Here is a 27,898-nt window from a genome sequence, read left to right on the forward strand (position 1 = left end):
CCAACTTTCCAATTTTACCCCCCCACACCATATTTTGTAAATGACAAAATTCTAAACTCATTTTCTGGTGTTCGTTTTTTTATTACGCTTTTTTAACCAATACTGATTAAACTCAAATTTTTGCCACCGCGTTTTTTTTTTTTGTTTTTTTTTTGGGCCGAGTCACGTTTGGATATATGTTCTTACCTTATTTAGCATGAAACTATCAGAGTGCTTTTTCAAAAAAAAAAATTTGTTGTTTCCTCTTTCAAACAGCCACCAAAATACCCATAATGTTTCCATCATTTACAAGCCATTCCCCTCCCCATTTTAAACTAAAACACCCAAAACTCAGTCATAATTTCAAGGTATGCCCTTAGGGCTTCATTAAGTATAGAAAAGGGCAAAAATCACATTCTATTTACAAAATATGCCACCGTCTCTTTAAAAAAAAGGATGGGATTTGTTAGGTGCCCACGTGGCTGAAATAAGTTTGTTTAGGCATTTTGTTATTTTCATATTTGCATTTTAGTTATTTAGTAGAAGGAGGACTCTTAGAGATAAGGGTTATCTAGATTAGGGTTTTTCCTATAAATAAGTGTATGCATCTTTATTAAATTAATGAAGAAAATTGTTTGAGAAAGTGTGGATTTGCACAGAAAGGAGGACGACCCTTCCCTCGAAGTGGGTCAAGAAGCTGATCTTCCCTCTGAGAAGATCAAATCCGTTACGAACCAATCTGGGTTCGTAACAAGTGGTATCAAAGCAGTCGGTCCTGCGCCATGGATATATCGATTTTGGATTCCTTGCGTGTAGGGGTGTAAATGGATATTCGAAAATTCGATCCGTCCGCATCCAAATCTGTTTAAAGCGAATATTATCCGGATCCATTTCAAGCGGATATTATCCGAATCCGTTTATGAGATATCCGGCTCTTAGCGGATGCGATTCTGGTAAATGGTATATCCGATCCGTTTAACATCCGAATCCGAGAAGTAAATTCTTTTTATTTATTATTAATAATATCATTAATATTTATTTTTAGTAATGACACACTATCTTTTGTTTCTAAAAGAAAAGTAAATTTTCTTTTTAGAAAATACAAAAACAAAAAGTGTTTTGGGTAGGAAAGGAAGTAATCTCTCATTTTAAGGGCATTCTTGGAGTTTGACATGGCTTCTTTATGAAGCAACAAATGTGGGTTATAGGATGAAAAAAACAAATGGATGATGGTGATTGAAAGAAGATGACATAGTTTCTAGAGAATTATAGAGCAAAAAGGCCATAGTCATTGATGGTAAATGGACGGCTCAGATCAATTTTCCAACTTAGGATTATATAAAAACTCAAAATGCAATTAAAAGAGGGGACTTCTAAGGTTTGTAAGGAGAAGCAAGAGAAAGGAGGAGGCTGAGACACCATCTTCGGCATTCCTTGGTGCCTCCAATCCCACCAAAATCCGCCACCGCCCCTCTCCACCTTCTCACAGCCACCTCCATCACAGCCACCTCCATCACCGCCAATCACCTCAATCTCTAACCCAATCATCATCTACATCCCCATTTCTCTTCATCTTCCACAATCAGCACTCTCACTTCCACTGTTCAAAATAGCCCAAACCCATTCCATCATATACATAAAAAAAGAAAAAACCCAAAGACCACTACCACTACCATCATTCATCCCCAGCGCCTCTCTCTCTCTGCCTTTGTTTTAAAAGAAAGAAGAGAATCTCATATATTTTAGGGTTTGAGAGTTAATTTTGTGAAGAGAAGGTAGAGGTATGGTTTTAGGGTTTGGAAAATTTATTCGAGGAGTAAGAATAAGAAGAAAGATAAAGTGCTGCAACAAAATATTCGAAATTACCGGATAAACGGATACGGATAATATCTGAATTCAAAAAATATCCGATGGATACGAATTCGATAATAGATATTAAATATCCATCAAATCCGAATCCGAATTCGGATAGTGTATACTGTAATTGAATTCGGATATAGCCATATCCGATTCGAATTTGATCCGTTTACACCCCTACTTGCGCGATGATTTTCAAAAGCTCGAAGCATCTATTTCGAAAATGATAGAAGGGCATTGGTGAATTGCAGAAGGCCTGAAGAAAATCAGCATTCTAATCGAGGAAATGTGCGAGGAAGAAGAAAGGTTGAAATCTGATAAAGTTGATGTTCATGTATAGAAGAGTCGAAGAATTGCGGCCGGCAACGATGAAAATCGTATTTCTTTCCAATGTGGATCGCCTCAGATTTTGAAGGCGGTGTTCAAATGATCGCGTCCGCTATTTTTGAAGATAATGAAAGGCCAATGTTTTTCTACAAATTTATGCCAAAAATGATTTGGGACCCTGGTGGAATAAATTATTTTCACCAATAATCCAACCTTGGGGACAAGGTTGATTTCAATGAGGAAGGAATGTTAGGTGCCCACGTGGCTGAAATAAGTTTGTTTAGATATTTTGTTATTTCCAGATTTGCATTTTAGTTATTTAGTAGAGGGACTCTTAGAGGTAAGGGTTATCTAGATTAGGGTTTTTCCTATAAATAAGTGTATGCATCTTTATTAAATTAATGAAGAAAATTGTTTGAGAAAGTGTGGTTTTGCACAGAAAGGAGGACGACCCTTCCCTCGAAGTGGGTCAAGAGGCTGATCTTCCCTCAGAGAAGATCAAATCCGTTACGAACCGATCTGGGTTCGTAACAGGATTCCATTTTCGGTTCTTCCAAAATTTATCAAAACAGCCACTTTCCCCCAAATCAAGCTACGAAGATCCTCTCAAAATCCTACCAAATTTGTAAAGTTGCCTTCTTCACCTTATTCCACCGGCAATCTCTCCTTTGGACAACTATTTTCCAAACTCAAGTGAGATTTTCACCAAAAATAATGTTATTCCCAAATCAAATCCGATTTTTACGGCCCTTGAAATCCCTAATTGATTCTCCCCAATGGTCATTTCCCCCCATTTTACCCTATAAATACCTAACCTAGAAGCCTCTCAAGGTACAACGATTTCTCACACGAGAATACCACAGCTCTCAAGCTCTCTCCTTCTATCTTCTTCAGTTTCTACATTTCTTCACTCTATCTCTTTGTGTTATTTTCTATTTTCCACCATTTATTACATTGGGCGCCATCTCCAAGGTCATCAAATAGGGTCGCAATGACCCACGCAAATCTCCACCTTACTCGCTTCCGACACTAGCTTTGACGGTCATCTCTATAAACAGGGAAGGCCTGAACCCTTTATTTTAAATTCATTTTGTTCATCTTGATTGATCATTTCTTTGAAATTGTGGTGCCCATCGGGCTAGCCCAGGGATTCAAACTCGCATCACTGGTGAGCATACCCATGACTTTAAGCCAAACACCAGTACATGTTTTAAAAAAAAGCCCCATTTTTGTTCCTTATTAATCTCTTCTTCTTTTGGAATAAAAAAATCTCACAAACACCCTCAAAACCATCTTCACTATTGCGCTTCAACAGCTTATTATTCTATGCTAAAAATGTCAAAGCCCAAGCCCGCCTCAATCATACTGTTGTTAAGTAACATAATCAGACATTAGAGTCCTTCCATGTCGATAAGAAGGTAAGTGATCGACAATTCAACCACACCCTAATGTCGATAATCACACATTAGGGGTGGTGTTGGATCAAGTATCAAGTGTGGCTGCCCCCCTTACATGAGCATGCCATGGCGAGCACCATAAAAAATCTCTAGAGAAGCCATTGAGTAAACTACTACTATCCTTGCTCTCTTAGCTCCTTCCCTCCCCCATTCTCTCACCATTGAGTGAACAAATACTCCGTGGAACAAAATTTTATGAAATGATCCTAACTGTGACTGTGGCCTTTGCAAGATATAAGATCAATGGACAGGATCAAAGTGGTTAAAAACATTAACCTTGTATGGTTTTCCTTAAACCTAAGGATATGCCATCTATCTTATATGGTTTTCCCTAAACATTAAGCCTATTGGATTCCTAGATTTATTGCCGAGAAGGGCAGGGGAATATATTTGTAGGGGAATTGGTGATTAAATGTAGAGGTTGTGGAATAAAAAAAAAGGACCTAAACTTTTTGTCAACATCCATTCCTAGAACTGGAATTCATCATTCGATACCCCATTTCAAAGGTTGAGCTTCTTGAAGATTGTACTTTAAAGGAGTTAACCTAATACCTGAAGGAAATCATGGACATGTGACCTCTGTATACAGAATTCTAATATTCCATTAATCTGATTTCAAAGCCTGAAGTCTTGCTAATAGGTGAGTGTTAATTTCAGGCCCTGAAGAATGAAAGGGAAATTGATCTTTGTTGAGGGAAAATATCAACCGGAGTTGGAATCAAAGTTGAAGATGGGTTCTTTCTTCTAGGAGAGTTTGGACAGCAAGGCTTTGGTTCTTCTTCACAACCAAAGATTGCACTTCTTTTCCCCAATTGCTACCACTGCACTTCTCGATTGGATCTTTGAGCTGAGGAGAAATTTGTTGAGAAGGGAGAGAAGAAGGGAGATTGAGAAGGGTGATGAAGAAGATCGAATATCGCTATTTTTCCATTGCACACTTAATAGCAAATTTTATACCACCTCCAATTATAGCAGGACACTTAATAGCAAATTTTAGTGCCTCCAATTCTAGAGGGACTGTTATGGGCAAAATTAACTTTGGTTACATTTATAGGTGGAGGAGAGCTTTTGGCTTAGCTTCTTCCTCACAGATGATCGACTTCCAACTGGGCTTTACTACCTTAACGGCCATTTTGCTTTTAATAACCCAAGATAATCAAAGTTAAATTTTCCAATCGACCTACTTTGTCAACGAAGATAGATATTGACTGTTATTGAGCTCCTTCCAAAGCTGTCGCACGAGCGATTAGTGTTGAGAAAGGTTTTTCATTCCATCCAAAGGGAAATGATGGTTAGAATTTATTTTTAAAAGACCTACTTCAAGCCAAAAAGTGATAAATAAGATGACACCATATACATATTTGCAAAAGATTGGCCGGTGAGTGACCCCAGATGATGGGCCCTCTATTTATTCAAGCAAAAGATTGCTCGCACTCATGCCTATAGCTTTCATATTTCCAGTTCCTCTATTTAAATTCTTTGGTTGGTTTTTTATAGCTCGATGAGAATGGTAAAACCCAACCAGAGAAGTGGAAAATAAATAGAGGGCTGGCAGTATCAAAACAAACAAGTGCAGATATCAGCTCCCTAAAGTTAAACCTAGAACCATTAAACAAATATGAAACTCTTCCTGTTCATACTATGCAAGTTTTACTATTGCCATAAAAAAAAAACAATGTCGAATCATTATTTCATGGAAGGGGGTTTGATTTGTAAATCCAAGCTTTTACATAAAGGTACAATTCCAATGAGAAATTATATGGTGCAAGGCCTAACAACAATAAGGCCCTTGTACGGTGGAAGTACCAACCTTGATATTTGATCCAACAGCAGCTTCTTAAAAAGTGAGCTGCTGTTGGATCAAATATCAAGGGTGGCACCCCTACCGTATTGTTGTAAGACCTTATCCCATATAAAAACTCCAATTTCAATACCGACTCTGTTTATAGATGAACAGAAGGCAAGAAATTTTTCTATATGTCCACAAGTTGAATCAACACACAACATACTAGCCAAAAAAATGAGAAAAAAAAGAAATTGGAATGTCCTCACAAACACTAGCAACAGAAAAAAGAAAGGTCTGTCTGCCAATTGTTTTCAAGCACTCAAACTCAATTGGCTGCTAATAATAATACAAAGCTATTACATTCATGATCCTGCCTGATATGCATTTTCTCTATTTAGTTATTTCTACATATTGAACACCAAGGGAGGCAAGGGAAAGAGAAGAGGTTACCTGCTAATTAATAAAAGAATTAATTAGCAGTTGATGCCGCATTGGCTTGCTGCAGTTTTTTGTGCCGATGAGGTGAAAGGATCTATCCGTACCCACAACAAGGAGAAGATTGAAGCAAGGAGGATTGACCAGACAATAACAATAGTGGGAGTGCGGTTTTGTCGACCCAGCAGACCTTTGAGGAAAGGATACAGATGGACAATGACCCATATAGCAAAGAAGAGCTTGCCGAAAAGAGGACCCCATGACTGGTACCCACTGTTTATTGCATATGAAACACCAGCCACTATGCCAACCAGGTTAACTACAAGGACAGTGGTGGGAGGAATGAGGAGAGTAGTCCACTTGAACACGTACAGCTCCGAGAAGTCCCCATCCTCATCAGATGCCTTGGACGTGACCGTGAAGTTGGTATCGATTCCTGCGAGCACCTTTAACAGCCCTTGGAAAACAGCAAAAAGATGGGCAGAGGTACCACCAATCACCCAGAATTGTTCATTCCTCCACCAATCATCAATCCCAACTCCACTCCACCTAAGCTCCAGAATTCCAGTTGCAAAAATGGAAATAAACAGCAGAATGAACCACATACTAGCATAATTGCTAATCTGCACAAAAATACAAATTCCAATATTCTCATTTTTCTGTAATGCTCAACAAAAAATTGTATAGCTAAATTGCTATTCTGCACAAAAAATGAATTCCAATATTTCCATTTTTCAGTAATGCTCAACAAAAAATTATGTACTCCAATATTCCTTTTTTCAGTAATGCTCAACAAAAAAAATAAAGCAAAAATATTTATATATTCGTAACTTAAAATGAATAATTTCTACCCATGTCAATTTGACCTAAATGTAAGCCAGTCAAATTAATTAAATACAACCCACTGACATAAGTGGAAAACCGATTTCGTTCGAAACTTTTCGTTCCACTACGACGATGTAAATTTTTTTTAATAGTGAAAAATATGGAAAAAAATCCAAAAAATCAGAAATTGTTAGAAAAATATAAGAAAAAACTAAATGAACCACATATGTAAAAGATCCAACATTTACTTAAAGTTAAATTACTATGAGTCAGCTGAAATGCCTGTGTTGACTGTTCATCAGTGTGTTGACCGGTGCCTGACAACATGAAAAAAAATATAATTTGAGACCAAATTATGAAATTTTTTACCAGACTACTGAAAATTTTTGTCAGTTCACTCGTGAGATATGGTACTTCATTTCCGATCCGTTAGGAGTCTATTGGGTTCTCCGTGGGCATATTGTGGACCTAGTTGAGTCATGGGTGTATACGCCATGGCCTTCCAAGATGCAAGATCCTATTGAACCTTTTCTTTGCTGCTACCCTACGGATAGTCTGAAAAGAATGAGATAGGAGTTTAAAGGTGCTTTGAAGGTTATTTGTAGGTTACATAGGCTGTTTTTTTTTAAGGTGGTCCAATGGGCATCGATCCTTCTGACCTTTAGAGGAAGTGAGGAACCTCTGTGACTTTGTTCTATAGGTCGTGGGAATTTATCCAGTTGAGTACATTCTCCGAGGGAGCACGTCCCAGATAGCACCCCTTCCTTGAGGAAAGCTGAAGCTGAACTTTGATGGCTTAATTCTTGAGAACCCCACCCCAATAGGTGCATCCTTCGATCGGCCAAGTGCAATACAGTTTGGCCTTTTCGGGTCCAATCGGGATGTAAGAGGCGGTGGAGGCGAAGGTGCAGGCAATATTCTGGGGTCAAGTTGCACGACCCATCACAACCAGATCATATGATTATGCAGGGGAAGTCCCCTCAATGTACTGAGATGGCTGAGAAGCATGGCTGGCCACCCTCATAGATTCGCTGATGCCATTGAGGAGACTATGATATACTGGAGGGTCATAGGACAGAGATATCTCACGTGAGGTGTGCGTCCAACCCAGAGGCAGATGCTCTAGCCCGGTCTGGGGCATCTAGAGTTGAGCATCCTGACAGATCAGCCCCTCTAAGTGGGTGCCACCCTAGCTGACTTGTGGAATAGATTCCTAGTGTTTATCCTCTTCTTTTTGCTTTTGTAGTATTGTTGATAGATCTCTCGGATGTCTTCTCTCCTTTCTTGTCCTTATTCCTTTCTTCTAGCTTGTACTTGCTGATCTCGGTGATTGGGTTTTTGCCCAGCTCTTAATACAATTTCTCACTATTCAAAAAAAACTTACAGTAATAATAAATATGGAAATCACATTATGAGAGATGCATTAGAAGCCTGGTCCAGGCCCAACGATATGATATTAGCATGTACAGACTACAGACAATTCATTTGCTTAGGCCCTATCGTGGAGCTGACATGACCCAAAAATACTCCAACCAATGAAACAAACAGCATGATCAATGTCTTACAAAAGGCAGTTAAGAAAAAAGGACAATTCCACATTCAAGTTTTATGACTACATTTTCATAAACGTTTGAATTTTAACACTGTATCACCTACAAGTCAGAGGAGGCCTTTTTTTTTTTTTTTGAAAACAAGTCAGAGGAGGGTTCATCCCATGTGTTTTGCAAAGTAACATTTCCATGTGAGAAGAGGCTACAAATCATCCTAACATGTGAGCTACTCATATGTTTCTCAAGCAACACTTACAAAGAGAGATGGCACGAAAAGAAAAGAAAACATGGCCAAGTATGATGGAACAGTGAATTCTAAACTGCTCCAGATTTTAATGGCCAATAAAATGTGAAAAGAGCAATGCCATAAAAAATAGGGATTTGCTAGGGATCATCGCAGATGGCATTTTGCGGATGATTTGTTGCATGAGAGAGCAGCCACATCATTAATAAAGACAAAATCTGTTGAAAAGTGGGCCTATGTGGCTGCTTTCTCATGCAGACCATCTGTGAAATGCCTTCTGCGATGGTCCGTAGCAAAGTGTGGACCACTTCTATTTGATCTTGATCAGGCAGTATAAGATTTATCAATAGCAAACTTTTGCGGTTGAACATTTTGCACCATATCGTAAGAATAAAGGGGATATCCAGAGTTGCACCAATCACCGAGGAATTAAGCTAATGAGTCAAACCATGAAGCTTTGGAAGAGGGTAATTGAGCATAGACTAAGAAAAGAGACTAAGGTGTCAGAGAATCAGTTTGGCTTCATACCCGGACGATCAACTATGGAAGCTATCTTCGTGATTAGGCGGTTAATGGAGAGATTTAGAGAAAATAAAAAGGACCTTCATATGGTTTTCATTGATTTGGAGAAAGCGTAAGATAAGGTTCCCAGGAGTTTTATGTGGTGGGTCCTTGAAAGGAAAAAAGTGCCTACTAAATATGTTGATATGAATAAGGATATGTACGATAGAGCAGTAACTAGTGTCTGAACTACGGATGGCACGTCTATGGAGTTTCCAATTACAATAGGACTGCACCAAGGATCAGCTCCAAGCCCTTATCTTTTTACTCTAGTTATGGATGAACTTACGAAGGGTATCCAGGACGAGGTGCCGTGGTGTATATTATTTGCATATGACATAGTATTAATTGATGAAACCAAAGCAGGAGTTAATGCTAAGTTAGAGTTATGGAGAACTACTTTGGAATCCAAAGGTTTTAGACTAAGTAGGACTAAGACAGAGTATATGGAGTGCAACTTTAGTAATGTAAGGAGACGGGGAGAGGATATAGTAAATATGACTAGACAGGAGGTACCTAAGAGGGATATCTTTTGCTATCTTGGTTTAATCCTACATAAGGAAGGAGAGATTAAAAATGATGTTAACCACAGAACAAGAGCAGGTTGGTTGAAGTGGAAGCATGCTTGAGTTTTGTGTGATCGTAAAATACCTACCAAGTTGAAGGGAAAGTTTTATAAGACAACTGTGAGGCCAGCCATGCTGTATGGCTTAGAATGTTAGGCCACCAAGAAGCAGCATGTGCATAGGATGAGTGTAGCGGAGATGCAAATGCTTAGAGGGATGTGCGGTCACACAAGTTTAGATCGAATTAAAAATGAAGACATCCGGAAAAAGGTAGGGGTGGCACCAATTGAGGAGAATATGAGAGAGCATCGCTTAAGATGGTTTGGGCATATCCAACGTAGGCCTTTGAATGCTCTAGTTAGAAGACATGACTCGTGCCAAGTTGATGGAGTAAAAAGAGGTAGGGACAGACCGAAAACAACTTGGGTAGAAACAGCGGAAAGACTTGAGGGCTCGGAACATAACAGAGAACATGACCATGGATATGATAGAATACAAGAAAATGATCCATGTAGACGAACCCAACTAGTGTCAAGATTAGACTTAGTCAATTTGAGCGGGATAAATCCTTTCACCTTGTTAGCCCAAGGGTTCAACAAGTACTCCCAATCCTATGTTTTGATGATCAACAAACTCAATTTGACAATTAAAGATTATTTGGACTAATGCTCTTTGATGTTTAAGTGTATTCTATTCAACTCCAAGGATTCTCAAATTGTACTTCAAAGGATGAATCAAACCAAGGTTGCCAGAGCGGGAATCGAAGGCTCCCAGGGAAGAATCCTGCTCAAGGTTGCCAGAGCGGGAATCGAAACGGGAATCGAAGGCTCCCAGGGAAGAATCCTGCTTCCTTGAATCAAACACAAGAGTGTACTACTAAGACAAGAACAAGATAATTCAAAGGCACGAGCAAAGCAAGAACAAGGCAAGATCAAGATAATTCAGAGGCAAGAACAAAGCAAGAACAAGGCAAAATCAAGATTTCCCAAAGGCAAGAGCAAAATGCAAATTCAAGGAAGATAAGTGATTCAAGATCAAAGCAATGACCATGCAATTCAAAGAAGATGATTGGCATCAAGGCAAGACTCCATGGAAGTTCCATTAAATGAAGATCAAAGGAAATACGCAGAATATGTATGTTTTCTCATTCGTAATTCAAGATCAAAGGTGCAAAAGAGGCTTAAAATCAACCTAATCGAACTTAATTGGACAAGTGAATGACCATGGTGTTGCCCAAGTATATTAGGACCCATATGGCATTCCATTTGATTAGTTAGAATGAAGTTCCGAAGGGCAAAAACAAATCAGCAATGAATTAAAAAACTACAGATCTAGAAGCCTTCACGGAACTCCGTGGACTCCCATAGAGCTCCACGGAGCATATGATGAGAAAAAAATTAGGCCCCTACGGCCACTACGGAATTCCATGTGGTGCTTCCATACTAGCTGTTAAAGACCCCAAAATGGCTATATTTTGCTTTCTACTATAAATATGGGTCTCTAGGCTATTAAATGGTACTCTTAATGACTCATCTAACACTCCTTGATCATCATAAAAGCTGAGAATCTTTTTTAATCAATTACTACACTTTCACCTCCTAACTTGTGCCTCATGGAATTACTTTGAGAGACGTAGGAATCAACTTGTAATATTCTTGTAGAGTGAAAGTGAGTGCTTCTACTTGTGCAATCAGCCTACAAAGAGGCAAAGAGAGCTAGAATCTTCTTCATTATTCTTCAACATTGTAATGGTGAAAGGGCGTCGTATTTAAGTCCCTTAGAGCAGTGTAGCTCGGATTGTACTTGGCCTTCGCGGCGGATTAGATTTAGTGGATTCCTCAAGAGACAAAACTTGAGAAAAGTGGAGTAGGTCTTGGGTTTAAGACCAAACCACTTTAAATCTTGGTGTCCAAGCTCTCTCTCTCTCTCTCTCTCTCTCTCTCTCTCTCTCTCTCTCTCTCTCTCTCTCTCTCTCTCTCTCTCTCTCTCTCTCTCAGTATGTGTAGCGACTTTCAATCTTACTAGTAAAAATGCACGTGCTATCCATTTAAATAATCCATTTAAAATTGTACAGACCACATCATAGGTTGATTTAAACCGTCCATGTGATGGAACACAACATCAATAGGTTGTGCCCGTAAAATCATTTCCATAGGCTGATCCTAGCCCTCCAATCTATAGAGGTTTCCATGATTGTTGTTCCTCTATAGGTGCCCAGAATTCGTCAATATTTTTACAGGTGTCATGCATTCGTAATATCAACATTTATGTAATTTGACCCGCACATAGTGAATAAGGAAAAGCAGTTATTCCGTCATCGTTAAGGGTGCAACTTGGGTGTCAACCCGACCCAATTCGGGTTGGGTTGGGTCAGGCTGACCCGATTTGATATGGTACCAATTGTTGACCACCTCAACTCAAGCCGAGTTGTTTTGGATTTTGAGAACCAATAGTGTGTCACCAATAATCAGTTTAAACTCACAATCGGCTCTCAAAATCCAAACCAAACAGGGACTAACAATTAACAAAGGGAAATATTATCCGCACTACTATATTTTGATGATCACACTCCTCACTTTATTTAAGTACAGTATGGGCCGCACCATAGGATTATCCAAACCGTCCATTGTGGACTGTGGAGACTATTTGAATGTTGAAAAAGAAAAACACACATATACAGAACTTCTTCAGATGGAACCCAAATTCGGGTTTCGGGTCGGGTCGGGTTGCCCGACAGCCCAACCCAACCCAAATTCGGGTTGAACCCGACCTGCGTGGGAACATCCAAATAACAACGACGGTTTGAAATTATATATAGTGCTAATGTCCTCACTACCATATTTTATAATGGCACTACTCACCGTATTTTATAATGGATATCAGTATGCATCAGAAACTTTAATATCAGGTGTATTATCACCCAAGACAAAATATTGTATTGGGAAATATGGTTGACTGAAACAATAGTGTGCGATGGATGATACACACATTGTCCCTTCTCTATCGGATTTCCATTATGTATTGGAAACAATAATATCCGATGTGTATACCAAATCACCCAAGACAAAATATTGTACGGCACAATACATTTGTTTAGATGAATAGTGTGTTTTGGATGATACACATGCATTGCCTTTTATATTGTCTTGAAGGCAATACATCTCAGTATCTTAACGCAGTTCTTTAAACCATGGCCGCATGTATATATGACGTAGGCAGGCAGTTTAGTACTGTTTAGTGTAACCTAGTTTCCATGGAGGAGAAGAACTGGAGAAGAAGAGGAGAGAAGTGAGAGAGAAAGTGAGAGCCAGTCTAGACCTCTCACAATATATCACACACACACACACACACACACACACACACACACACATATTAGGGTTACATACAAAGATGTAAGTACCTTTCTAACACTCCCCCTCAAACTTGAGTGTATATGTCATACAAGACCAGCTTGTTACACATATCTATCAACTTGGACTTCCCCAATAGTTTAGTAAATACATCTGCCAGTTGATCTCCAGACCATGTGAAGGTAGTGTTAAACTCTCCTCTTTGGAGCTTTTCAGGAATGAAGTGAATCTACTTCAATATGCTATTTGAATATTTCTTACTTTCAGTTTTGGTTATGGTACACGCAGTTGTTTTCCTTTTTAATACCTATTCCACAATTTTTTTGTGTGTTTTTTAAAAATAATTTCCATAAGCTTCACACATATTTCCCACAAGTTTCACATAGGTTTTCTACAGGTTTTACATACGTTTCTCACATGTTTTATATAAGTTTCTTATATGTTTCTCATGCATTTCAGAAACAAGATTCCCACCTTCCCGAAATGCGTTTTAGTGGAATCGAGTTTCCAACCTGCCCATCGAGTTTCCGGCTACTATGCTCCATATAGGCCTCTTCAGAAAGGTCACCATGTAAGAAGCCATTCTTCACATCTAATTGATGAAATGGCCAACCCCGGTTAACTGCCAAGGAGATAAACACTGAGGGTATCTTGGCCACAACAAAGATCTCTGTATAGACCGCTCCAAAAGTCTGTATAGCACTTATCAACCAAACGAGCTTTCAAACGATCCATGGTACCATCAGGTAAATACTTCACAAAGAATGCCCAGCAACATCCAACAAGTTTGGAACCATTAGTCAGTGGAACCAACTCCCCTGTGCGGTTAGATCAAAGGGTCTTCATCTCGGCCTCCGTAGCAGAACACCACCCTAGATGAGCAATGCATCTGTAACAGATAATAACGAAACAAAACTCATGTGGGCTGGAGAAACACAATCATAAGAGACAAAATGAGGTTGGGTGAGCAGAAGCATGTGAACGAGTCCAAGAAGCAATAGGAGACTCAATAGGAAAAGAGGGGCGCATTAGCTGAGCGGGATCTGCCAGACTGAAGAAGAGGTGGATCAAGATGAGGTGAAGCTGTGGTAGAGGCAGTCTAATCAATGAGATTGTTCTAGCGAGGACCATGAGAATAAACCTGCAACTTGGAGGATGGCGCACTCACAACAGGAGTAGGGAGAGGAACATCAGGAGCATCAGGGATAGGGTCAGTAGCACAATGAGAAAATATGAGGTATCCTAAAAAAGTGACATCAGCAGAGACAAATAAACGATGTAACGTAGGACTGTAACACTATACCCTTTCTGTGTGCGAGAATAACCAAGAAATACACATTTTTCAGAATAGGCATCTAACTTATCCAAGCCAGGCACCAACTTATGGACAAAACAAACACGGCCAAAGACTAGGGGAAGTAAAGGAAAGGGTTCACCCGATGGGTTAAGAATAAAAAAAGGAGAATGTCCATCCAACACAGAAGTGGGAATATAGTTACCAAGAAAGCAAGCTATAAGCACTGCATCATTCCAATATAGCTTGGGAACCTTCATCTAAAACAGAAGGGTACAAGCCATATCCAGTAAAGCATCAATGGCTTCCCCGGGATCAGTGCAACTAAGACAGACGGCTTGAACGCGGTGCGCATAGTAGCCCCCTCGGGCATGCTCCTTGTACAATCAAGTGAAGAGCTAGTGAGGACCGGAATGGAACACTGCCATCAGACGCCGCAACAGAAGCCCGCCCTGCCAGCTGAGGACATAGCTTAGTATGAAGATCATAGCAATAATAAATAGTGTGAGCCTCCAAACAACAATGAGAACAAAAGCATGTGCCCCAGCCACCAGACCCTTGGCCTCCCCTTGAATCTCGACTAAACCCGATGACCACATGGTCGTCAACCAAAGCCACTCTGTAGACGGCCACCACGACTGTTGCGATCATAACCAGACTGCATGACAAGAGCAGAGCTCTCAACTGATGAATCAGTCGATACCTCAACTCTCAGAGCGTTGGACACAAGAGAAAACCTCATCAAGGGAGGGAAGAGAGCCGAGGCCCATAATCTGTTGACGAATAGGGAGGAACTCAGGCCCTAAGGAATCTAAGAACTGCACCACGCTAACACGGTAGCATCCATGGTGAAGGAAAGGTACGGTGGGAGGGGGTAGGGCGGTCGAAGGTAGGGGTTAGGGTTAGGGTTGGCTAGGTTTAGGATTGGGGTTTGGGTCGGCTAGGGTTAGGGTCCTTTTTTTGTTGTTGCACCACTCCGGAATCAGAACTCGGAGCTCTAATACCATGTTCGGTGTAACCTAGTTTCCATGGAGAAGGAGAAGAAATGGAGAAGAGAACAGAGTGAGAAAGTCAGTTTGTCTAGACCCCTCACAATATATATATATATATATATATATATATATATATATATATATATATATATATCTGTGTGTGTTCACTTAGGGTTACATACAAAGACATAAAGACCCTTCTAACAAGTACATAAAATGTATATGAATAGAGGGATAGGTACGTAAATATAGAGAACAAACATGTGAGTGTGTTTGTGTGAATCAAGGTTTTAAATTTCGGTTTTGGAATGCCTTTCGGCCCTCAACGAAACTGAAATTTCAGCCGAAATTTCAAAATTTCGGACGAAGTCTATCGAAATAAAGGAGAGCAATATTTTATCCCGTAGAAAATTTCGGCCAAATTACCGAAATTTCGGCGGCTGAAATTTCGGGATAATATTAAATAATGAATAAAAAACTGATTTTTTGGAGATATTCCTTAAATTTCGGCCCGAAATTTTGTAATGTTTCGACTTCACTCAATTTCGATTTCGGTCTCGACCAGTCGAAATTTAAAACCTTGATGTGAATACGTTATATACTTAGAAAAAATACTGAATCCACAACTTCCCAAGTTGAAGGAACAGTATAGGAAATTAAAATAAAGAACACATAATGAAGTAGTATACAAGACACGCATACATACTCTTATAAATAAAAACATAAAATAAAAAAATGCTTAGATAAGTCACATACATGCAGGGGCATATGTATTTGTATGTAGAAGAAAGATATATGTCCATTCAAAAAAAAGATATATGCAAACGGATGGATATATAAATCAAAAGAGACAACTGTGAGATAAATCAAAAAGTGCATTAGATGTGGCTCACCTCAGGAATGATGAATTTCCCTGTAAGAAGGCAGACTGCTGGAAGTATACAGTAAGCAAGCAGGGGGATCGAAGTGAGTGGATAAACTATGGTGTTGATGTAAGCCAGTCTCTCCAGCATCTTCAACCTTCCACTATAACCATACCAAATGGGACAATGCCTGCTCAGCAGAATCTCAATTGATCCTAAAGCCCATCGAAGTACTTGGTTCAGACGATCTGAAAGATTGATGGGTGCAGATCCCTTAAATGCTGGGCGAGGAGGCATGCAATAAATTGATATCCATCCACGAGCATGCATTTTAAACCCGGTTAGAATATCTTCTGTCACAGAGCCATAAATCCATCCAATCTGCTTGTGGGAGAAAAAATTGCCCAGACGCATGTTTAAAATTCAGAGTTTCAGACTTCTAAAGAAACAAGAAGTCTATGGCATCAAAAGAATTTTTGCTCACCTCTTTGCCCCACTCCGACTTGTCCTCGTAACCACAGCTAATGACATGGATGGCTTCTTTAAGAAGTGAAGCTGGATTTGTTGATGGTGGTATTCCACCCTGCTCCATGAAGGTGGATGCAATGAAAACAGGTGACTGCCCAAATCGCTTCTCTAAACTCTTCTGGGACATAAGCAATGATTTCTCATCATCGAAGCCTGAAAAATTAACAGACACAGTTAACACACACATATATAAATATATAGTAAAAAACCCTGTGCGATGCACAGGCAACTAAAATGAATAATAAAAATATACCTTAAATGATTAAAAAGGATGGCATAAATTGGTGATATAGTTGATTGCTCACGCGTAAATTGTAAATCTAGTTTCAAAGTATTGGATGCGAGGGTTCAAAAGGTAAAGAATATAGCATATGTGCGTCCAGTAGCTAGGTCATCCGGTAGACCAACGACGACCTAATAATGATATCCATTTGAAAGAATAATAACAACAACAGTAATCATAAGGAAATGTTATTTGCACTCACAAATTTGATCATGACAATTAAGTTTCTCTTATTAGCTTTTCAAGGTTATAGCAATCCTCAAAAGCAGTAATCATAGAAGCAAAAAGTGTTTATGAAAGAAAGGAGTGCTTTTATCAAAAGCATTGGTTTAAATCACATTTGTGGTTAGTTTTCTTGTACAGTTTTTAAAGTACCTAATTGAGTGCACCGACTTCTTTAGGCAAATAACAGATTTAAAGTACAGTTTTCCCTGTACCCATGGAGAGAACAGATAGAAAATGGAAGCAAGATTGGAGGGATTGGATGGCGGAAATCTTGCTAACATATTCAATGCAAAAACATTGCTAATAACAGAATTAAAATCTACCGCTGCATAAAACACAATAACAGGATCAAAAGGTCTATTAAGTACTTAAACTCACATCCTTTTAACAATCAAAAATGTCCATTAATCATTTGAACTTACATCTGCAATGCAAAAAGCTGAATAAGAGAATCAAAAGGTGTCACTCATAATCTAATTTTTGAAGCATATTCATTGCCAAGGCTTTATATTCTCTAGAATAAAATGTAACAATGGTTGAATCAGTTTCAATTATAAAATCAACAGTATTTTTCTTTTCCAAAATAATACTTGTTGGCCACATAATTTTATATTTTATCGTCTTTAAGTTGGCATGATTGCAGTTAGAATACTAACTATTCTTCACATAAGGTCGTAGGTTCAATCACAGATTACCTTAAAAAATTGTAATTGCTTCGGAGCTTGCACTATCTAACAAACAAACAAAAAAAGCATATATATGGATAAATCAAAATATAATAAATCAATACCCACATTAAGCCCATAAAACAACAAACAATGCAAATACAGCTTCTGCCCATTTTACAGAGCATTCATGGCAAGAAAACCGTGACATAGTAAAAACAATCCCATGCTATCACATCAAACCCTAAAATAAAAATGAATAATACAAAAATCCAGAAAATAAAAATTCCACAAATCCCTCACAAAAACAAAAAAAGAAAAGAAAAGATAACAAATTTAGGGATTGTAGTATATTGAAATTGAAGAACTAAAAACAGGGGAAGAATGAAGAATCTAAAACATAAAGAACTGAAACAAACGTTCTTTTTATAGCCAAGCTGGGATCGAACCTGTGAGCTCAAGGTTAAGAAAAAAAGCCTCAACCATTGAGCTACATGCCCAACACCAACTGAAAACAAACGTTCTTCAAAAAAATGTCAATGGTCCAATTTTGGCGGCCCTGGTGAAATCCGTGAAATAAATCTTAGTGAGAAAAATGAAAAATAAACCATAGCACCTCCAGAGAGAGAAAAAGAAAGGCGTTGATCCACCTGTTATAAAGAGAATCCATGAATGGACACAGAAGTGAAAAACTCCATTCATCTCTTAGAGAGCTCATTCTCACCAACCTTGAAAAATGGGTTTTCAGTGGAAGAAAGAAGAAGAAGAAGAAAACTGAAAATAAAAAAATACTTAGAGAGAGAGAGAGAGAGAACAGGGGATAAGGTTCAAGAGAGAGACAGAGAGGGATGCTAGGTTTAGGTTTGGGAAGACAGAGAAGAGAGGCGTCTTAGAAAAAAAAGTGGACAGTTGTCTGCATAGGTATCTACTTTTGAGAAAAAGTTTGGAATGAAAAAATAATTTACCGATTTTCTCCTCCACTATAAATGACAAATAAGTGGCATGCGAGGGACCAAGCGGTAATTTCGGATGAGAGAATGCACCCGGAAAGTCGAGACAAAAAAAAATGGCAAAAGTACCCTTACGAAAGTGGGCGACTAATTAAATCCACAGCATTTAGAAAGATATGAGAAAATTCCAGCCTTTTCTCTTCTGCAATATATATATATAGGGGAGATGATAAATTCGCACCCCGTATAGGATGATTTGCACCCCTTTTAACGTGAATTGTGGCAGACCTTATGCTTTTTTACGTGTAAAAGGGGTGTGAATCATCCTACAGGGGTTGTGAATTTATCATCATCATATATATATATATATATATATATATATATATATATATATATATATATAGAGAGAGAGAGAGAGAGGGGAAACGGTTTGTGTGCAGCTGCACAGAGAAGCTATCTGTGCATGGCTGCACAAACCATGATGGGGGGCCACATTTTTTGGGGTATCCAAAGCATTCATTTGGAAGGCCCTTCCATGGATAGGGACGGTGTGCACCAAAAATCAGCCCTATAGGATCATCCTAACCCAATCAAAGTTGGAGGGGAAAATGGACAGACGTTGTTTCTGCCCATTTTTTCCTTCACAAATGGCAGGGTTAGGATGATCCTAAAGGGCTGATTTTTGGTACACACCCTATCCAGGGAAGGGCCTTCCAAATGAATGCTTTGGATCCCCCCAAAAATGTGGCCCCCACTATGGTTTGTGCAGCCATGCACAAATAAGCTTATCTGTGCAGCTGCACACAAACCATTTCCTCATATATATATATATATATATATATAAGTGAGAGTACTCGGTCGAGTAGATAAGCTTATCTACTCGGTCGGCTAAAAACAGTGGGGGCCCACATTTTTTGGGTGATCCAAACCATTCATTTGAAAGGTCCAAACCTATATAGGGTGTCCACAAAAAATCAGCCCCATAGGATCATCCTAACCCATCCAACCGTGGAGGGAAAAATGGGCAGATTTGTGGACAAACTGTGTCTATCCATTTTTCCCTCCACATTTGGATGGGTTAGGATGATCCTATGGATCTGATTTTTTGTGGATACCCTATGTAGGTAAGGGCCTTTCAAATGAATGGTTTGGATCACCCAAAGAATGTGGGCCCCCACTGTTTTTAGCCGACCGAGTAGATAAGCTTATCTACTCGACCGAGTACGCTCACTTTTCCCTTTCTTTCATTCTATCCTATCTATGGTCATGTTCTCTGTTATGTTCCTAGCCCTCAAGTCTTTCCTCACTGTTTCTACCCAAGTTGTTTTCGGTCTGCCACGACCTCTTTTTACTCCATCAACTAGGCACGAGTCACTTCTTCTAACTGGAGCATCCAAAGGCCTACATTGGATATGCCCAAACCATCTTAAGCGGTGCTCTCTCATCTTCTCCTCATTGGTGCCACCCCACCTTTTTATGGTACAGATACTATTTAATTAACAGAAGCATTCGAAGCAGGAACAGAAGAAGCAACAGAAAGAAGAAAATAAATATGACCACAAGCTTCTAGGATAATAAAGATTTAAGATAGCATCCCAATGAGAAGATTCAGGTGACTCAGAGGCACTCCGGGTAAAAAATTCAGATCGTTAAGCAACAGACAGGTTTTTCAAAGCTGACAAGAACAACCAAAACATAATCAAGTACCATGAGAAAAAAGCAACCAACAAGCAGTCAGGTACCATGAAAAAAAACATGAGGTATTATCAACATCACTGCCCTGACAGGTACAAAAGATTTATTTTGGTCTGTTGGTCTGCAATATTTGAAATACCAAGGGTGCTTCTTTTGTAAGTCTACTGAGCCAGCAAATGGCTGATTTTCAATTCTATTCCACATACACAACTATAGGAAATTTCCATTTTTTTTCTTCTCAGCAGACACATTTATAATTTATGTAATTTCCAGAAGAAAAAGGATGTCCGGAGTGCCAAAAGTCATGGATCATTGATAAACTGAGAAATTAGGCATCTTCATGGAAATTTCTTAAATAAAGTCATAATTAAAATATTCAAAGTCAGGTATGAACACACAATACCACAGATGAGTAGGTGGTGTCAGTTCTCGATGTACCTCTGATCTGCAATAAAAGTTAAACTTGTCTAAAAAAATCCATGAGAATGTGTGACACACCCGTACCTTCTACACCCTCTTCAATGTCTTCCATGTTGAAGATGGGAATAGTGGATTCAGTTCTTTTCATTGCCCGCTTTTTATCGATATACTTTTTGTTACCATTCCTTCCTTTCTTTCTTGAACCACAACAGTTCTTGAAGATTATGTTGGGTTCCAAGTCAGCCTCAGTTAGGATTGGATCATACCCATATAAGGCTTGCCGGTTGAAACAGCACCCGGTTCCCACGTACACCGGACCCTGGATGCCATCCAGGCCTTTCAAATTGATCTGCAAAATATGTCATTGAAAAGTAAACAACTTGTCCCACACAGATGACTATTCTGTAATTGATTTTGTTAAACCCGAAATTATACATCGAAAAAGACAATGTTGCGATTGGCATATCGGTCGTGTAGATCAATGCCATCAAATCGCTGAGGGAACTGGACATAACACGTTTTCCTTCCAAGGGCAGGATCCATCATGAAACACATTGCTTCCCGAAGAGCTTTGCTGTTATTGAAGTAATGATCACAATCGACATTCAGAAGATAGGCTCCGTTGGTTAGGACAGCTGATACACGAATCTGGATGACAATAAATGAACATAAAGCATGACTCTGGAATAGGTTTAATCAATACTGAAAATTGAATAACAAAAAAATTCAGAGGATGACAAACCAATGCGTTCATTGCCCCTGCTTTCTTATGGTGTTGGAAACCTGGTCGCTTCTCACGGGAAACATAAACAAGTCGAGGTAGCTCATTGCCATCCGTATCGAGCCCTCCACTGTGACCTAAGAACACCTGTATTTCAAACCACATAAGAAGAAAGAAAGGATAGACAATAAAAAGTAAAGAAAAATAATGAGCAGAATAATGGCATGTAGGTGCACTGGAAAGGTTGTATGTTACCTGGATCATGCCAGGATGATCTCTAGGATTATTTCCAGGCCATGGAGTTCCATCCTGCATCGTCCAGCCTTCTTCAGGGGTTTTTTGTGCTTTGGCAACAAGAGCATTGATTCGTACTTTAAATTCTTCATATTCTCTCTGACAAACCAAACAATTACCACCTTAATATTTATGAAATAGAAGAGGAAGAAGGATGTTATATCACATATATTTTCCAAGGTTTAAAAACTCAAATCCCAAGCCAGGACTTTTTTAATTTTTTTTTTAATATTTGAATCCAGCACTCAATCTTTCAAGTTTATAAAGCTTATTGGCATAGTACAACTTTGCAGCTAGATTTTCATCGCAGAAGAAGACTGATCGGAGCCTAAATTTTTACCTAGATTTTGAATCAGGATTGGAGCCAAAGGATGAGCCAAATAAGTGGAAAAACTACTATTTGTGACCCAAGATTGGAGCCCATTTCTAATGCAAATGGAACCCACTTCAATACAGCTTGATGCCGATGGGGTCCATCCTTTACAAGAATCAAGAAAGAGTTACTTATGTCACTCAAGTGAATTGGCATTCAAAAAAAAATGTCACTTAAGTGAATTAATATAAAAGAGGACACACTACACTCTCACGACACTATTCACGTCATTGCTCACATCACTGTTCACGATATTGTTCATGTCTGATGTCACTATTCATAAAGTTAGTTTGGAACTAAAGTTGATTTATTTCTGTTTAAATGTATTATGACTGTTAGTGTTTAAAAGTGTCGTTTTTTAGCTAGTCTTTTATGTTCTTCGATCTTTTTTTTTTAGTAGAAGTGGAATCTTATTAGAACTCTAATTGGATGACCATTATGTGGCGAGCATACATGTAATTGGAAGGGTTCTTTGAAGCAGTTTTTCTTTTTTTTTTTGAACTTCGTGAAGAACATAGAAGGGAGATTGCGTTCAGAATTTTCTGCACATTCTGTTCATAGGGTTTTCATGAAGAAACTGCAATTTCTGAAGATCATTTGCTGCAGATTTCTTTAAGGTTTTCGAAGCAATTGATCTACAGTTGTAATCAACCTTGATTTAATCTATTTTGACTGCAAATTTTATTCATTAGGTTTATTATCAGATGAAAGGTGACTTGCTGCGATTTTCATCAGTAATTTACTTCTTTGTTGATTCCAGATTTGAATTATATTATGAATATTTGAATTCAGTACATTGACTCTTCGATCGTAGTTCTGTTATAAGCTACATTATTTGGTAAAAGAGCATCAATCGTAGATTTGTGCTACATTATTTATGCATTACCCCAAGTTCTTCAAGTTCTGAATGCTCAACTGAATTTTTTACAGGCTTTACAGAAACCATGTTACCCGCTTGACCTAGGACGTGATGGAGCTAAATCAACTCGGCAGTTTTATTGAATAAAATCTTCTTAAATCACATACCTTCATTGCCCTGCGTTCTTTCACAAAAGATGGTTGTATTTTGTCCTTCAAGTAATCTATCTTTTGAGCAAAGTAAAATTCTGGAGCCCTAGGTTCAATATTGTGCTTCTTGCAAAAGGGCACCCATTTCCTTGCAAACTCTGAAGTCTCTGAGAGGGCCTCAAAGGTTAACATCGCCGACCCATCATCTGAAACATAGCATGAAACTTTGTCGACGGGGTAATCCACAGCGAGGATGGACAACACAGTGTTGGCTGTCACAAGAGGAGGCTCTTTGAGAGGATCCACTGTACTAACAAAGACATCAACAGGAGCTAACTGTGAAGGCTCTCCTTCCCTGTCATATCTGTGCAATGAAAACTTCAATTAAAATAGTATGAAGAAGTCCTCATAAATCTCAACAGAAAGAAATGCGATTATTCGGGAACAGAAATGGGGTAAGGATAAAATATAACTAACCTCAGTGCAAGCCTGTCAAGGTAAGTTTCACGGTTGATAGGGTACCATTTTGGGAACTGATCCAGAAGCCAAGACAAAGCAAACCAGATCTCGCATATGACGGATGTTAGCCACAAGGGATATGCGTCAGTCACTGGGTGGGTAATACGGTACTGGAGGAAGAAGCCTAATATAATAAGCCGAAGTATGATCACAACACGATAAGGGGTGAGGTGGGAAGAAGAAATAGGCACAATTCGGCTCATAGGTTGACGAGCATCAACATCCCTGCCACAAAGACAATGAACGTAACACTAGAAAACAGTTGATATCATTAGGATGCTTTTCATGTCATAAACTAGTCTTTTAGTGTTCATTCCAACATCTAAGAAATCTGATTCAAACTATCTTGAAAATTTTTGACTCAGCCAAACCAGTGAAGAACTTGCTAAGATTTCAAGAGAAGAAAACCAAGCTGATTGGACTGAGTAAGGAGAGCTGTTTGAAACTGAATCAACTCAGCCAGCAACATTTTTCCCCACTGGATCAGCAAGCCTAAACAATTAATACTGAGGGAAGATAAGTAAAGCTAAGCATGGCAGACGAGCTGCCTAGACAATTTAAATGGGATGTGACAGTGCATTACATTTGCAGTTCTTCGCCATTCGAACCAGTTCCTTCCAAATCTCCTTTACCATCAGTATATCTGCTGGTCATTTGCATCATATCTTTCTCCTGTTTGAGTTTCCATCCTTCAACTCTTTCCTTCCAGTCAACATTTCCAAGCCCGTAAGAATTCAAGTCTTTTGAAGGATCCACAATCCTCACTGGAACTGTTACCATATCACCATGAGCACACTCAAAAGATAGGTTAAAGAAGCCAAACTGGTTCGAAAGTAAGTTTCTATTAAAAAAATTGTGTGAGAAAATACAAGTTGCATGATACCTGGCAGGCTTGGATCAACGTATGGAAGTGACTGCATACGTTTTTCACCAGACCCCAAAGGGTGAGTACGTATAGACTGATGATCAGGTGTTGCATCAGGCAATTCCGCAGATACCTGAAAAGGTTGGATTTAGAGATAAGGATGGAAATTGATAAGCAAAACTAGACAAAGATAGGTGTTTTGAAGCAAAACCACTGGCCATTTTTCCTTGTGTGAATCACCATGCATCACAGGCAATATTGCCATGAAATATCACAATTTGACTTCTGAGCAGATGTTTTAATATCGTTGAAGAAGATAACTCGGTAGCTTAAAGATGGTATATGACTCATGAAGCCAAACTAATGCACGACCTGGTGTTATACCGTTACATTTAACATACCCAATGTGAAACCGTTCCTTCAAGAAAAACTATGTGTCTGACATTTGCTGTTGGTAATAACTTGATAACGAATGCTAGGTCAACATTTCCTAAAAATAGGACCAGTTTCTATCATAAATGCCTTTTAGTGAATGGGAACTACTGAGAAAAGCCTTAATTTTATCGGTTTTCTCTATCATCAAAATTCATGATCAATTTTTCAAGAACAACGATCTGATTCAAAATCAATCTTCACTTGCCGAGTTTGACTTGGCTATTGGAAGTCAATGAAAAACAAAATCAGCTGAGCCACCATTAATAGACACAGTTTCAAAGCCAGTAAGTGAATTTTTTACCATTGGTACACCCATATTCATAACACCGAGTATGACACCATTAACATAGATTCTGAAATTCCAATTATCAGAAGGTACGGTGAAGTATATTCCAAAAATCTATTCACCTACAAAGACATTAACAACACTGACAGATTTTGGCATAGATCTCCAAAAACAGAGGCAATTTGAAACCCAAATTTGTCCTAACACTTTCTTTAAATCTTTCAAGCAAAGAGAAAAAGAATTGTGGTGATTATTGCCTATTTCAGTGTTTATTCTAGGGAAAGGTATTCCTAACAGGTTAAGTAAAGAAGAGAGCAGGGTATTCTAGGGTAAAATGAAAACAAAAAGAGCCTGGACATAAAGGCTTAAAGCTGGATGCAAAAAATACAATATGTAAAGCATACTGCAACTGATGGATATCAAAATTCATTCTAGAGTTTGATATAGCCAACAAAATATGGGGCTTCCATTTCAGCATCCAATCATTTGAAGTAGAGAAGTCACACTACTCGTGCATATAGGTTTTAAAAAGGGATGATGAGAACTCAAACATTAAGGTTTCAAAAAATAACACTCAAATTTTTCTTATTATTGATCAATCCTACCGGCTGCCCATTGGTCAGAAGTGGAATTGGGTCGTGTCTAGAGGAAGAAGACAGATCAACATCTTCTCCCTGCCCTTGTGCTTGCCACTGACGTGCTTCCTTTCCATTGACATGTGTGCAATTGAACTCATTTTCCAGGTCATCAACATCATCCTCTTCATCATCTCCCTCCACCCGAGGACTCCCTGAAATTTTTTACATAGTTAACTTGGTTTATAGCTATTCTGTTTCAAATCTGATAACTGCCTAATTAAATCAGATGTAAACAGGAGTCTCACTATATTATGAATGGTAAAAGCAGTAGAATTCAAAAGAGCCAATACCCCAATAAGCTTACCTTTGTGCCTTTTGTACCTAGTCTTGCACTGAGGACAAGACCGGTTCCCATCTTTCCGCTCATATTCATAACAAGGCCGACAGACTGGGAAGGCACACTCATTGCAAGCAACAAAGGTATCACCTGTAGCCGTAAGCCCAACAGTATCTCCACAGATCTGGCAAACTTGTCCATTCAAATGTTTCAGGGTCTTAGGCTGCATTGTCCACAGAAACAAAACCCGTGAGAAATAAATATAAGGCAACGAGGTTTCCAAAAAAGATGAGCAGTGCATCCAAAAACAACCAGCTAGGTAATTCTCTGACCAATGATGAAAGGACTAAACAGATGTAATTCATCGCATCTCAAGAGAATGCAATTGAATTCCAAGAAACCAAACTGACTCAAGATCGCTCAATCACACTAACAACTAAAACAGTGGGAGATGAAGGACATCAGAAAAATTCAAATCATATACAAGGACCAAATTTCATAGACAATCTGAAAATCAATGCGAAAATTGTCAAATCCAACATAATGAAATGCGACTACATCTCAAATTATAGAAGCAGAAAATAGAGCTCCGACAATCACAGCAACTGCAAGTAGATCTCAGCAGAAATCATAAAAAAAACCCTCAATTTTACCATACACAATACTCCACACACAACGCCCAGCCAGGATACGCAAAAATCCCCAAACACTGAAAACAAGTAGTGAACATGTGTGTGCAGATCGGCACCAAAAGCAAGTAGATCTCAGATAAAAACCCTAGAAAGGCACCAACTACGAGTAGATCTAGGCCGAAAAAAACATGTTAACCACAGATCCACCCAGTAGCAAAATCTCAGCTTGAACAAGGAAAAACAAACAGAAACCAGCAATTATACATGAACATTCAAAAAATTTGCTGATCTATCTAAAGCTGATAAGATAAGAAGATCCAAAAGAACACGATAATGAAACACAACAATCTCCCACTATCAGGCATTAAACACTCCAAAAAAATGCAATCAGATCTTAAAAGAGAAAAAACAGACCCCGAGTTGTTCCCCTTCGTGTCGAATCATGACGAACTCGTTCCTCTGGTGAGAACCGGCCACCATTCCGGCATTTGCCTCCATGCCTTCAAAACTAAGACCTTTATTTTTCTTTGTTTTTTTTATGAAGAGATGCTGAAAAAATCACACAATCACCTCCTCACTGGAAGATTTCTGAATTTCTCCTTCTTCAGAAATCTCCCATTTGATGTCATCTCAATAGGTTTCCTCCCCACCTTGTCATTTTATCATTTTCTATATTTCCAAATCTTTTACCGGTTAAGTCGGTTACCCAGTCAGTTTGGTTACAGGCATTTAACTTGTAGAATAAGTGGTGACTTTAAACTTTAAAAGTAGTCAACATCGTAAAGTAGTGGTTGGGGGTGTCATTATCAAAAAATATATAGACTGACAGGATCAACCCCATTCTTCTAGCAAAAAACCACCTTTTGCAAGGATTTTGCTAGTAATTTGTTGGGATGACTTCTCACCAAACAAGGTGGAGACAAACCAAGTGGTTTCTAATACTATGAAACTCTACATGCCACTAAACTAAGTATTTTGTTCAAGCTTCGAAGATTTCA

General features: G+C 38.8%; 1 protein-coding gene across 1 annotated transcript; it reads right to left on the reverse strand.

Annotated features, from left to right (window-relative positions):
• Window positions 1–5,641: 5,641 nt before the first annotated feature.
• LOC143893113 (putative cellulose synthase A catalytic subunit 1 [UDP-forming]) lies at window positions 5,642–27,547 on the reverse strand. Its single transcript, XM_077398080.1, has 14 exons — window positions 27,315–27,547; window positions 26,296–26,491; window positions 25,959–26,143; window positions 24,651–24,765; window positions 24,351–24,537; window positions 23,726–23,992; window positions 23,267–23,612; window positions 21,829–21,966; window positions 21,595–21,720; window positions 21,288–21,500; window positions 20,937–21,201; window positions 16,571–16,767; window positions 16,117–16,467; window positions 5,642–6,464 (listed from the first exon to the last, which is right to left on the reverse strand). The coding sequence occupies exons 1-14, from the start codon at window positions 27,396–27,398 to the stop codon at window positions 5,880–5,882; spliced, it is 3,255 nt and encodes a 1,084-aa protein (XP_077254195.1). The 5' UTR covers window positions 27,399–27,547; the 3' UTR covers window positions 5,642–5,879.
• Between the last annotated feature and the right edge of the window lie 351 nt (window positions 27,548–27,898).

The sequence above is a fragment of the Tasmannia lanceolata genome, unplaced genomic scaffold (genome assembly GCF_043159265.1).
Source record: "Tasmannia lanceolata isolate RefF3 unplaced genomic scaffold, GAP_Taslan_0.1 ptg000015l, whole genome shotgun sequence".
NCBI classification, from domain to species: domain Eukaryota; kingdom Viridiplantae; phylum Streptophyta; class Magnoliopsida; order Canellales; family Winteraceae; genus Tasmannia; species Tasmannia lanceolata.

Bases quoted from the DNA above. Each gene is read 5' to 3' on its own strand.
- LOC143893113 (XM_077398080.1), bottom strand. From the start codon at position 27,398: ATGGAGGCAAATGCCGGAATGGTGGCCGGTTCTCACCAGAGGAACGAG. The intron at 24,766-25,958 runs GTAGGATTGATC...CAACCTTTTCAG, and splicing joins TTCTGACCAATGGGCAGCCG to GTATCTGCGGAATTGCCTGA. The intron at 23,613-23,725 runs GTTAGTTATATT...TTCATTGCACAG, and splicing joins CTTGACAGGCTTGCACTGAG to ATATGACAGGGAAGGAGAGC.